Here is a 12075-nt window from a genome sequence, read left to right as displayed (position 1 = left end):
GAAAGTGAGGTCTGGCTGGAATGAAGGGTTAACATTCAAAAAGAGAATAAGGCTAGGAAGGCAAAATATGGGATCTGACTAGCAGATCTAATGCTATGATGACCTTCAAAATGTATGCAAAAGTTAGTCACAGGTTACAAACAAAGGAGTGTGTAACAATAAAAAGCCAATCAAAATAAGAATAACTAGGGGCATCGAACAGAAATAATAAAGAGACATTTCAGGCAAGCAAACTATTCAAGTAACTGCAATAGTAACACATAAGGATCTAAACTAAGAAGGCAGTACGATTACCAAAAACAAAACACAAAAAACAATTTGGAACAGCAATCAAAACTGAACTCATTCTAAAATAAAACTTTAGTCATCTTGTAAGTTTATGGATGAAGTCCAAATGCACTCAACAATGGCACTGTGACACAATACATCACACTGCCATGAAGAGGTCTGCAAAGTACCCACGTTGATAACTTGTTCTTATAAATTACAACTGATTAAACATTATAATGAATGCTATCAGCACTCTCCCACTCTGAAAGGATTTCCTGAAGAGGTTCTAATATACAGAAACTAGAACAAGAGGTGTTATGTTGATGGACGACGTCTGTCAAGGGTGTTACTATGTGAAAACGTGAGGCTCACTGTTCTAACACCAAGTTGGGGGAAAAACCTTTCACCTTTTTAAAGCCTCTTGTCAATGGAGAAACACCAGAATATAGTCAGAAAGGACAGTGACATCAGTAGCTGTACATACCGTGAGGCAAGATAACTGATACCTGAGTCATTTCAGGCTCTTCATCAATTGAAAAGGGGTGAGTGGAGACAGGACACTTCCTTCTCCGGTAAAATACACTCAAATTTAAGTTATCTTCCACTTTCCCATATTAACAGTTGCTGCAGTAGAGAAGTAGAAGCAGAGAACATTCAGACTACTACAGAAATGCAGCAAAGAAAAAAAAAATCACTCACCATTATTTAGGGCATCGATGGCAGCCACTTTTTTATCATTTGCCTGATCCATCATCTCCTCGGTTATCTAGGGGAAAAGTAAAGATCAACTTAGAAGTAGCAGAAGAGCAAAGAGAAGGAGGAAGCAATTTGGACTTTCTTAGGGATGTGCAATCACAACCTCCAGGGACCAGTCCTGTGCTACAGCAGTGACAAGGCCTTAACATTCTGAGCCAACAGGGAACTCTAAGAGGTTAATTATGGTAAATGATCAGTAACTTTTAATCTTTCCACTGAACAATACATTTCGCTCCTTATACTCTGCCCTAGACTTCCCTCCATTCCAATCTGAGTAGGTTTTTCTGCCCTAGCTTTACCAACTCCTTTCTAGGTATTCACAAGCTCAGGCATACTTCATTTTATTGCACTTTGCAGACATTATTGTGCTTTTTCTAAATTGAAGAGTATGACAACCTCTGAGTCTACTGGAGCCATTTTTACAACAGCATTTGCTCACTCTGTGCCTCTGTCACATAACTCTTGCAATACTGAAAATTTTTGATTATTTTATTTGTTACAATGATTGATGATCAGTGATCTGTGATGTTACTACTATGGGTTGCTGAAGGCGTAAATGGTTAGCATTTTTTAGCAATATTTTTTTTTTTTTTTTTTTTTTTGGCTGCAGCGTGCAGCAGCCTGATGTGGGAATCTCAGTTCCCAGACCAGAGACTGAACCAAGGCTGGAGCAGTGAAAATGTTTAGTCCTATCCATTAAACTCCCAGAGAACTCCCACAATAAAGTATTTTTACATCAAGGTATGTACATTGTATTTTTAGACATAAAACTATTGCACACTATTAAGACTAAAGTATAGTGCAAATGCAACTTTTCTTTTTTTTTTTTGGTAACCCTGTGGCGTATGGAGTTCCAGGGCTAGGGATTAGATATGAGCTGCAGCTATGGCAACACCAGATTTTCAGCCCACTGTCCTGGGCTGGAGATTGAACCTACATCCCAGTACTCCAGAGATGACACTGCTCCTGTTGCGCCACAGGAGAAACTCCATAAATGAAACTATATTTGTACAGGGAAACCAAAAAACTCACTCACTATATTGTGGTGGTCTGGAACCTAACTCGAAATGAGATCCCTAACTCGCAATGAGATCATACAGGAGGTATACCTGTACTAAAACGCAGTCTCCTCCTAAGTGAAAAATTTCATAAGAAACTTGAATCTTCAGAAGAGAAATGTCTTATTCTTTTGGTCTAATAAACACCTGTTGAGCACCTACACTAGACAGAACCACCACTATACAAGATGCGAAAGAGTCTGAGATTCTGTGGTGGTGCAGGGGAAACAAACCCAACTAGGAACCATGAAGTTGTGGGTTTGATCCCTGGCCTCGCTCAATGGGTTAAGGATCCTGTGTTGCTATGAGCTGTGGTGTAGGTCACAGACTGCTTGGATCTGGTGTGGCTGTGGGTAACAGCTGTAGCTCTGATTCAACCCCTAGCCTGGGTACCTCCACATGCTGAGGGTGTAGCCCTAAAAAGACAAGAGCCCCCCCCCCGCCAAAAGATGCTAAGAGTACAATGATTATTAGTAATAAAAACGTATAACAATATTAAAAAAAAATGTATAGCAACATTCTGTGTAAGAGACAATTTAACAAACAGGCAAAAAACCACTCTCACCATCACTGTAAAATATTACTGAAGGTGCTAGGTAATTCATTAAGAAAATGAGTTGAGAGGCTAAAGAAATGGAAGGAAAAAACCAAGCTATTTTTATTTATATATACCCAGAAAACCCAATAGTTATTAAATCTAAAACAATTCAATAAAGTTCAGATACAAGAGCAACATAAAAAACAACCCCAGGAGTTCCCGTCGTGGCACAGTGGTTAACGAATCCGACTAGGAACCATGAGGTTGCGGGTTCGGTCCTTGCCCTTGCTCACTGGGTTAACAATCCGGCGGCGTCGCCGTGAGCTGTGGTGTAGGTTGCAGACGCGACTCGGATCCTGCGTTGCTGCTGCTCTGGCGTAGGCCGGTGGCTACAGCTCCAATTCAACCCCTAGCCTGGGAATCTCCATATGCTGTGGGAGCGGCCCAAGAAATAGCAACAACAACAACAAAAAAAGACAAAAAGACCAAAAAAAAAAAAAAAGAACACCCCCAGAGTTGCTCTACATCAGCAAACATCAATTATAAAAGGATCTGGGGAGTTCCTGTCGTGGCGCAGTGGTTAACGAATCCGACTAGGAACCATGAGGTTGTGGGTTCGGTCCCTGCCCTTGCTCAGTGGGTTAACGATCCGGCGGCGTCGCCGTGAGCTGTGGTGTAGGTTGCAGACGCGGCTCGGATCCCGCGTTGCTGTGGCTCTGGCGTAGGCCAGTGGCTCCAGCTCCGATTCAACCCCTAGCCTGGGAACCTCCATATGCCGCGGGAGCGGCCCAAGAAATAGCAACAACAACAACAAAAAAGACAAAAAAAAAAAAAAAAAAAAATTTTACATGGATGAACAAAGAGCTGGTAATAACCAAAAATGCTCAAGGGCTGGGGGGCAATATAAAGCTAAGTACAACAATGCATCACTGAGTACGTGGAAAAAAATCAGGCAAGTAGAACAAGAAAACACCAAGAGACCCACACATACACAGAAATCATAGTTCTTGCCACTGGTGAGAAAAAGACCTTTTCTTTTCTTTCTTTTTTTTTTTTTTAATTTTTTGCTATTTCTTGGGCCGCTCCTGCGGCATATGGAGGTTCCCAGGCTAGGGGTCCAATTGGAGCTGTAGCTGCCAGCCTACGCCAGAGCCACAGCAACACGGGACCCGAGTTGCGTCTTGCGACCTACACCACAGCTCACGGCAACGCCGGATCGTTAACCCATTGAGCAAGGGCAGGGATCGAACCCGCAACCCCACGGTTCCTAGTCGGATTCGTTAACCACTGTGCCACGACGGCAACTCCAAAAAGACCTTTTTCAGTAATGGTGCTGATTGTTCCATTAAAAGTGAAAGGCAGGAGTTCCCATTGTGGCACAGTGGAAACAAATCTGACTAGTATTCATGAGGATGCGGTTCGATCCCTGGTCTTGCTTAGTGGGTTAAGGATCTGGTGTTGCCATGAGCTGTAGTGTTTGCTGCAGACTCCTTGTAGTGTATGTCGCTTGGATCTTGTGTTGCTGTGGCATAGGCTGGCAGCTACAGCTCCAATTCGACCCCTGGGAACTTCCATATGCTGGGAGCGTGGCCCTAAAAAGAAAAAAAATGAAAGGTACAGTTTTCAGAAAGAAAAAAACATTAAAGCAATTAAAATTGAGATAATAAAGCATAATATACAGAACTTTCAATTTAACTGCATTAAAAGATTTCGTTATTAAAACAATGCAAAAATACGAAAATAAAACAATGTAGAGAAAAGATAAACCACAAACTAGCAGGAAAAAATGTGGCGTACACAGGAAACATCCGGAATATAAAATGAACTTATAAATCAGAAAGAAAAAGATAAACAAATGTAGGAATTGCCATTGTGGCTCAGTGGAAATGAATCCCACTAGTAACCACGAGGTTGTGGGTTTGATCCCTGGCCTTACTCAGTGGGTTGGGGATCTGGCCTTGCCGTAAGCTGTGGTGTAGGCCAGCCACTGTAGCTACGATTCGACCCCTAGGCCTGGAAACCTCCATATGTTGCTGGTGAGCACCCCCGCCAAAGATAAATATATATAAAAACTCAGAAGAGGACCTCACAATCACCTGTGAATGAGCAACAAACATCAGAATATGTTAACTTCATCAGTAATCAGGAAAATGCAAACTAAAAGCCACAAGGATGTATCACTTCACACAGCAAGTTTCATAAAAATACACCATCATTGTAACATACTAATCACACCTTAAAAGACAGGTCCAGATCCTCACCAATACTTGATATGATACTTGCACACAACAGTATCAAGTACTGGTAATGATCTAGAGCAGCCTTTTAAGCCGAAGTATATTACAGTGATTCTCAAGTTTTTCATGAGCAACCCCCAAAGAGCCTTTTTAGACCTTTTTTTCCTTACTCAGTCCCTCTATTTTAATATTGCTGATATACTGCATATATGTTAATGGGCTATGACCTTTGGAACACTACTAACCATTGTATTATCTAGGCTTTTTAAAGCCCCTCTCCCAAGAACTGATTTTTCATCACCTCGAGGGCAGTATCATTCCCACTGTGACAAAACCATTTTTGAAAATAACCTGGCATTAGATATTCCACTTAGATGAACTCTACAGTCTCAAGAGCAGTACAATCAGATGCAAACTAAAATAGGTAAACAGAGGAGTTCCGGTTGTGGTACAGTGGAAGCAAATCCGACTAGGAACCGTGAGGTTGTGGGTTCAATCCTGGCCTTGCTCAGTGGGTTAAGGATCCAGCGTTGCCATGAACTGTGGCGGACGTCACAGACGTGGCTTGGATCTGGCATTGCTGCGGCTCTGGCATAGGTCGGCAGCAACAGTTCCAATTAGACCCCTGGCCCGGGAACCTCCATATGCTGTGGGTGCGGCCCTAAAAATACAAAAAATAAAAAATAAAATAGGTAAACAGAAAACAAGTATTTCAGAGATTGTTAGAGAACATGATTAAAAATAAACGGAGTTTTCACAAGTGATAAAATGAAATGCTTTCCTAAATGCGTTAAGTCAGAGAAGACTCAACTTGTGCTTTTCCTGTAAGAAATATATAAAATAATCACAATACAGCAAGCAGAAAATAAGTCATTAAACTTACCTCTACATTTTCATCTCCCATTTCCTGAGGAGCATCAGTGTCTGGTTCAATCACACCTTCATTGTCAATTTCTGAAAGAGTTAAAAAAACAACAGTAAGAACAGTGCTGTCCAATATGGTAGTTCTTGGCCACATAAGGCTATTAAATTAAAAATTAATTAACCTTGACTAATACAACTGATGAACTGAATATTCCACTCTAGGTTAATTTATTTGATTTAAATATTTCCTTTACTGATTTTATTTAAACTGATACACTAAAAATTTCTCTATTAAACACAATTTAACTGCTTCAGAAAGACATTTCATTTGAACAGTTATGTTATGTAAGACATTTATTATACTGTAGTGGGAATACTGGCAAGTACCTAGTTTACAGTACATATTACACACACCACTGATTTGTTAAGTGTCAACAAACTGATTCAATTTTGTTTTACACAGCAGTATACTACAATGTTTTTTTAAAAATATTTTATGCGGACAGCACAAATTATAATAGCACTTTGATGTAAATCATGATGAAATATTTAATTTTACTATTCTTTGTCCTTGAAGACATAGTATGGATAAATTTGATTTTTTTTTTTTGCACTTTTTAGGGCTGTTCCTGCGGCATATGGAGGTTCCCAGGCTAGAGGTCAAATTGGAGCTACAGCTGCCAGCTTACACCACAGCCACAGCAACACCAGGTACGAGCTGCATCTGTGACCTACACCACAGCTCACGGCAACGCCAGATCCTTAACCCACTGAGTAAGGCCAGGGATCAAACCTGCATCCTCATGTTCCTAGTCAGATTCGTTAACCACTGAGCCACAACAGGAACTCCTAAACTTTAACTGCAAACTGATGCATACTACTGATGCAGAATTGAGCCCCAAAGATAGCACTATGACCAAAATGGTAAAGAAAGAGACTGGTAAAGGCTATGCTGCAAATCTCATGGTGGATGACTGTAGTTTGCTACTGCAAGCAAAACAAAATAATTGCTGTACATAAAAAACTTTTAAAAACAATAAACAAGAGACTTTTTAGCAAATAAAGCGAATGTGATAAAAGCAGTTTCCCCTTAATCAAAAAAGAATGAAATTAAAATTAGCTACCTGAAAAGACAAAAAGACCAAAAAAACAAAGCCCAAAAGAACAATGTTGCTATGGCTCTGGCAGCAACAGCTCCGATTTGACCCCTAGCCTGGGAATCTCCATATGCCACAGATGAGACCCTAAAAAGACCATAAATAAATAAATAAATAAATAATAAGCTACCTGAAATCAGAACATCCAACAAAAAACTTTAAATCAAACACTGAGCTTGTAACTCTAATTATAAAACAGCTTGATTCATGCAAAAAATGCTTTCAAATGGCGGTTTTTTCTTGGGGCGGGGGGGGGGAAACGACAGCATGTGCAGTGCAGTGACCTGATGTGGGATCTCAGTTCCCAGACCAGGGATCAAACCTGAGCTGCACTGGTGAAAAATGCCAAGTCCTAACCACTAGACCACCAAGGAACTCCCAGATAGAGTTAAATTTTAAAAATTATTATAGTCATAGTAGCGTTAGAAAATTTTTAGACTAAGAAACACTTTGTAAAAGCACAAGATCTGGAGTTCCATTGTGGTGCAGTGGAAACAATCCAACCAGAACTATAGGGGTGCGGGTTCGATCCCTGGCCTCGCTCAGCGGGTTAAGGATCCAGTGATACAGTGGGCTGTGGTACAGGTTGCAGATGAGGCTCGGATCTGGCGTTGCTGTGGCTGTGGCATAGGCTGACATCTGTAGCTCTGATTCAAGCCCTAGCCTGGGAACCTCCATATGCTGTGGATGTGGCATTAAAAAAAAGCAAAAAAAAGGTAAAGATCTCATTAAGCCTCCAAAGAGTAAGACCTTCCTCACATATTAAAGATCAAGAGATTCAACAATCTGAAAAATGTTAAGTATTTTTCTTTAGCTTTTAGATAGGTTCTATAAATTAAGAGACTGCCCAACTGATAACTGGGGTATGTATTTATATAGTCCAAATTTATGAAGAAATGGGTCCGTTTGAAGCCTAAAAACACAAAACCAAATAAAACCCCAAACCCAGGGCATAGGTATCAATTCTTCTAGCTGAACCAGTTTTATTAACACAGACGCAGGTACTAAAGGGAAATAATTTTGTGGTACTCGATTTTGTTACTGGAAACCTTTTACATGTGCCTAGAAACACTTGGGTACGTGACCCAACTTTTCCAACTACAACTGAATAATGATCAATTATTTCCAACAAAAAGATAACATCTGCATTGAGATATGCTATAAAAACTCCGAATTTGAAGACGTAGTGGAAAAAAAGGAAAATAGCTCACTAATAACTTTTCCATACTGATTTCATGCTGAAATGGTAACATTTTACATATATTGGTTTATATACATCATTTCAACTGTTCTTGAGGTTTTTTTTTTTTTTGTCTTTTTGCCATTTCTTGGGCCGCTCCTGAGGCATATGGAGGTTCCCAGGCTAGGGGTCAAATCAAAGCTGTAGCCACTGGCCTATACCAGAGCCACAGCAACGCGGGATCCGAGCCGCGTCTGCAACCTACACCACAGCTCACGGCAACGCCAGATCCTTAACCCACTGAGCAAGGGCAGGGACCGAACCCACAACCTCATGGTTCCCAGTCGGATTCCTTAACCACTGCGCCACGACGGGAACTCTTGTTCCTGAGTTTTAAAATGTGGCTCCTAGGAAATTTTAAGTTTCATATGTAGCTTATGTTACACTTCTATTAGATAACAATGAATCAATTTAGTAAAAAAATCAACACAGGACCATATCCCGAGATTATCAGATAAAATACCACTACCATCTCCTCACCCAGATCACTTTCCTCACTTGACGGTTCATCTGTCTTTATGTTTTCCTCCACCTTCTTACTATCTGTTTTTTCTTCCTAGTAAAGGGAAGGCAAACAATGCTATCAGTATTTAATAACACACCCAATATAGTGCTATTAATTTACAAAGTATAGTATGCTGTATGTATAAGCTATCCACATACATTGTATTTTAGTTAATTCTCTTCCTGTTTTATTAAACTAATTTCAGTTTTTTATTTTTATTTCTTCTTAAAGTATAGGTCCAGCCCCTACCTTTTAGACACTGAGTTTTAGAACTTTAAATATTCTGGAATTTAAGACGCTAATAAAGTAGATATATTACATAGTACCCTCAATGGGTACTGCAGTCCACAACTCTCCATAATCAAACACATTACTACTTTTGCAAAATAAAAAAATTTTTAGCAGAGATATAGATTAAATGTAATTTTGTCTTCATACAAGTTTATCATATGGCAAATTATCAAGGGCTCAGAACCTACCAAACCAACAAATGACTCATCTAAAAAAGAATACTTCTGAAGCTTTGACTTCTTTCATTTCACCAAAGATATGCTAAATAATAAAACAGCCAATTTTCTTATCAATTTAAGACAGCTAATCAGAAAACTGAGAAAAAAACCTTTCATAAGTGACGGCAAAAAGAGGAGGAAAAAAGAGTTCTGAAGGGAGCATTCTTAAAAAAAGAGTTCTGAAGGGAGCATCTTCCCCCACATTCATCTTCAAACTTCAGCTCCTGATTGTACATACTTTTTTATAAAGCAACACCACGAATCATTCTTGGAAATAAATATCCTTTGGATGTTAGGCAGAAAAAATTAAGAATTACTAACCTGAGCTATTTTTTGTTCACTTACCAAATATTAATAAAGTATTAAAAAACACTACGCCACATGCTAAAAAAATGATGATGAAAACTACAAATGCACACAATCACAAAGCCTACCACTTCCAGGTCATGCATATAACATGCATACAGCATTCAACTCTTTTATTCTACAACACAGTGAACATTCAACCCCATATTCTCAGTGGTAACTCAGACTCCAGACATTTGATGTCCAAATAGAAATTTTACAAGGTGATCTTGTGGAAATCAGGAGTGGTAATTTGAAGACAGCAGGTGAAAAACATCCCTAAGAAGCCATATAGTACTTTATCACTAAACATACAAATTTGATTTATAACTTACCTTGGTATTTTCTTCTGATTTAGTTTTATGAGTAGCAGGTGGTATTTTACCCCCCATGCTTAAGGATGATGGGAAAAAAAAAAAAAAAGACATTTGTTTAGAAAACTAAAATTCATTAAGCCAAGCAACATATATTTATGCTGGGGAAAAAATCCGACACTTAGTCATCTTTTAAACAAACTTTCAAGAGTTAACTCAATTAATTAGAATGCTTCAGTATTATGATTAAGTATTTTTTCAGCTTAAAAAATTCTTTTTATAGCACACTGGTTAATAAAAATCTATCCCTTTCCTTGCCTCAATAAGCCTAAATAGAAGTTCTTGCTGTGGCACAGTGGGTTAAAAATCTGACTGCAAGGAGTTCCCATTATGTCTCACTGGGTTAAGAACCAACTAGTATCCATGAGGATATGGGTTCGATCCCTGTCCTCACTCAGTGGGTTAAGGATCTGGCATTGCCAGAAACTTTCATATGCCACAGGTGCGGCTAAAAAGAAAAAAATCTAACTACAGGGGCGTGGGTTGCTGCAGAAGCACAGGTTCCATCCCCAGCCCAGCACAGTGGGTTAAAGGATCCAGCATTGCCAGAGCTGCAGCTCAGATTCAATCCCCTGCCCAGGAACTTCCATATGTCATGAGTGTGGCCATTTGGGAAAAATAAAAAAGTCTAAATAATATAATTATATGGTTTCTTTGCCCATTCCTAGGGAAAAATGAAGCAGAAAAATATGCAATGACAAAATCATTTGTACAAGTCATTAATTTAGAGTTCAGTAGATATATCTGAATCCAAAACTTTGAATTTTTAAATCAAATTTTGATATTTAGTAAAATTATCTCAATTAAATTCAAATAGGCAGTTCATGAAATATCTATGAAGTCACAGTACAATACTGAAAACGTTTATTTCCTCTGAGTAGTGTCTACTACAAGGATTTTTTTTTTTTTTTTTTTTTTTTTTTGCCATTTCCTGGGCCACTCCTGCGGCATATGGAGGTTCCCAGGCTAGGGGTCTAAACGGGGTTTTCACAGCAACACCAGATTCTTAACCCGTTGAGCAAGGCCCTGGGATCGAACCTGCGTCCTCACGGTCCCTAGTCGGATTCGTTAACCACTGTGCCACGACGGAACTCCTACCACAAGGATGCTTCCTTGCTTCTGTTCAAATGCCTCTCACATTGCAGATTTTCCTCCTTACCCTTCTACACTTCACCCATTAGAACAACTTCTTGACCTTGCCTTCTTTCCCAAATATTCCAGAACAACACTGTGAGTTACTTACAAATAACTTAAAAACAAAGGAATAAAAGACCATGAAGAATTAACATTACATGCTCCTTTGGGGATAGACTCTGAAGCATAAGGGCTACATGCAACAGCCCAGTGACTAAAATGATCAAGGGCACTCCACAAGAGTGAATGGAGGCTCAAGGTCACAAAGACTTAACATGTGCCGTTTAAAAAAAAAAAAATTCTTAAAGCCATTAAGTTTCATGAAAAAAAGATACGTTAACTTGGACACCAGAAAGGAAACCTACTCCACAACACCTCAAGCATCGAATTCTTTTTAACTAGAGCTATCACACCCATACTTACACTCATTTCGGTTGGGTGAAACTTCTGGACATAAAGTATGTGTACACTGGATTTAAAGGGATACTGGTTTTCCAAAGTTCTTCTGCCAACTTACAAATATTAGCAGTGTATGAGAATTCAGCTGTTCCACAGTTTGGCCAACACTCAGCTACCATCCATCTTTCAAATTTTTAGCCATTTTTGATAAGGGTGTAGAAGTATCTCATTGTAGATTGAGTCTTTGTATGTATTTTTTAGCCATCTTTGTTTGTTCATGTATTTATTAGCCATATTTGTTTTTGTTTTGTTTGGCCGGGCCAGATGCATTCAGAAGTTCTGGGGCCAGGGAGTTCCTGTTGAAGCTCAGTGGAAATAAATCTCACTGGTATCCATGAGGACGCAGGTTTGAACCCTGGCCTCACTCAGTGGGTTAAGGATCTGCCTTTGCCGTTAACTATAGTGTAGGTCACAGATGTGGCTCCGATTTGGCGTTGTTGTGGCTATGGCATAGGCCAGTGGCTAGACTCTGATTCGCCCCTGGCCTGGGAACTTCCATATGCCTCCGATGTGGCCCTAAAAAGATGGGGGGGGGGTTCTGGGGCCAGGGCTCAAACCAGCGCCACAACAGCTCCTTAATCCGATGAACCACCACCAAAGAACTCCTATTAATTTGCCATTTTAAAAAC

The 12075-nt window shown here is 39.6% G+C and overlaps 1 protein-coding gene and 1 long non-coding RNA gene across 4 annotated transcripts in view; both read right to left on the bottom strand.

Moving 5' to 3' along the window:
* The window catches only part of ST13 (ST13 Hsp70 interacting protein), a 34428-nt gene that overhangs the window by 17218 nt on the left and 5135 nt on the right, over positions 1-12075 (bottom strand). For all 3 annotated transcript variants that reach the window (XR_014802988.1, XR_014802987.1, XM_003481531.5), the window contains exons 2-5: positions 9815-9872; positions 8601-8676; positions 5743-5813; positions 970-1036 (exon numbers count right to left, since the gene is read on the bottom strand). Coding sequence is in view for 1 of the 3 variants with exons in the window: in XM_003481531.5 (XP_003481579.1) it covers positions 970-1036; positions 5743-5813; positions 8601-8676; positions 9815-9872 (272 nt within the window). In the remaining 2 variants the exon portion in view is untranslated. The remainder of the gene's footprint in view (positions 1-969; positions 1037-5742; positions 5814-8600; positions 8677-9814; positions 9873-12075) is intronic.
* LOC146403105 (uncharacterized) lies at positions 1519-5487 on the bottom strand. The gene is made up of 2 exons (XR_014802995.1): positions 4021-5487; positions 1519-3215 (listed from the first exon to the last, which is right to left on the bottom strand). It is a non-coding gene; the product is annotated as an uncharacterized LOC146403105 (long non-coding RNA).

This window comes from Sus scrofa, chromosome 5 (genome assembly GCF_054392235.1).
Source record: "Sus scrofa isolate SSC_HxYL_T2T_F1_AM1 chromosome 5, Sscrofa_HxYL_maternal_Yorkshire_Landrace_v2.0, whole genome shotgun sequence".
Lineage (NCBI taxonomy): Eukaryota > Metazoa > Chordata > Mammalia > Artiodactyla > Suidae > Sus > Sus scrofa.
Note: the sequence above shows the minus strand (reverse complement) of the source record. Positions and strands in the feature narration are given on the sequence as shown.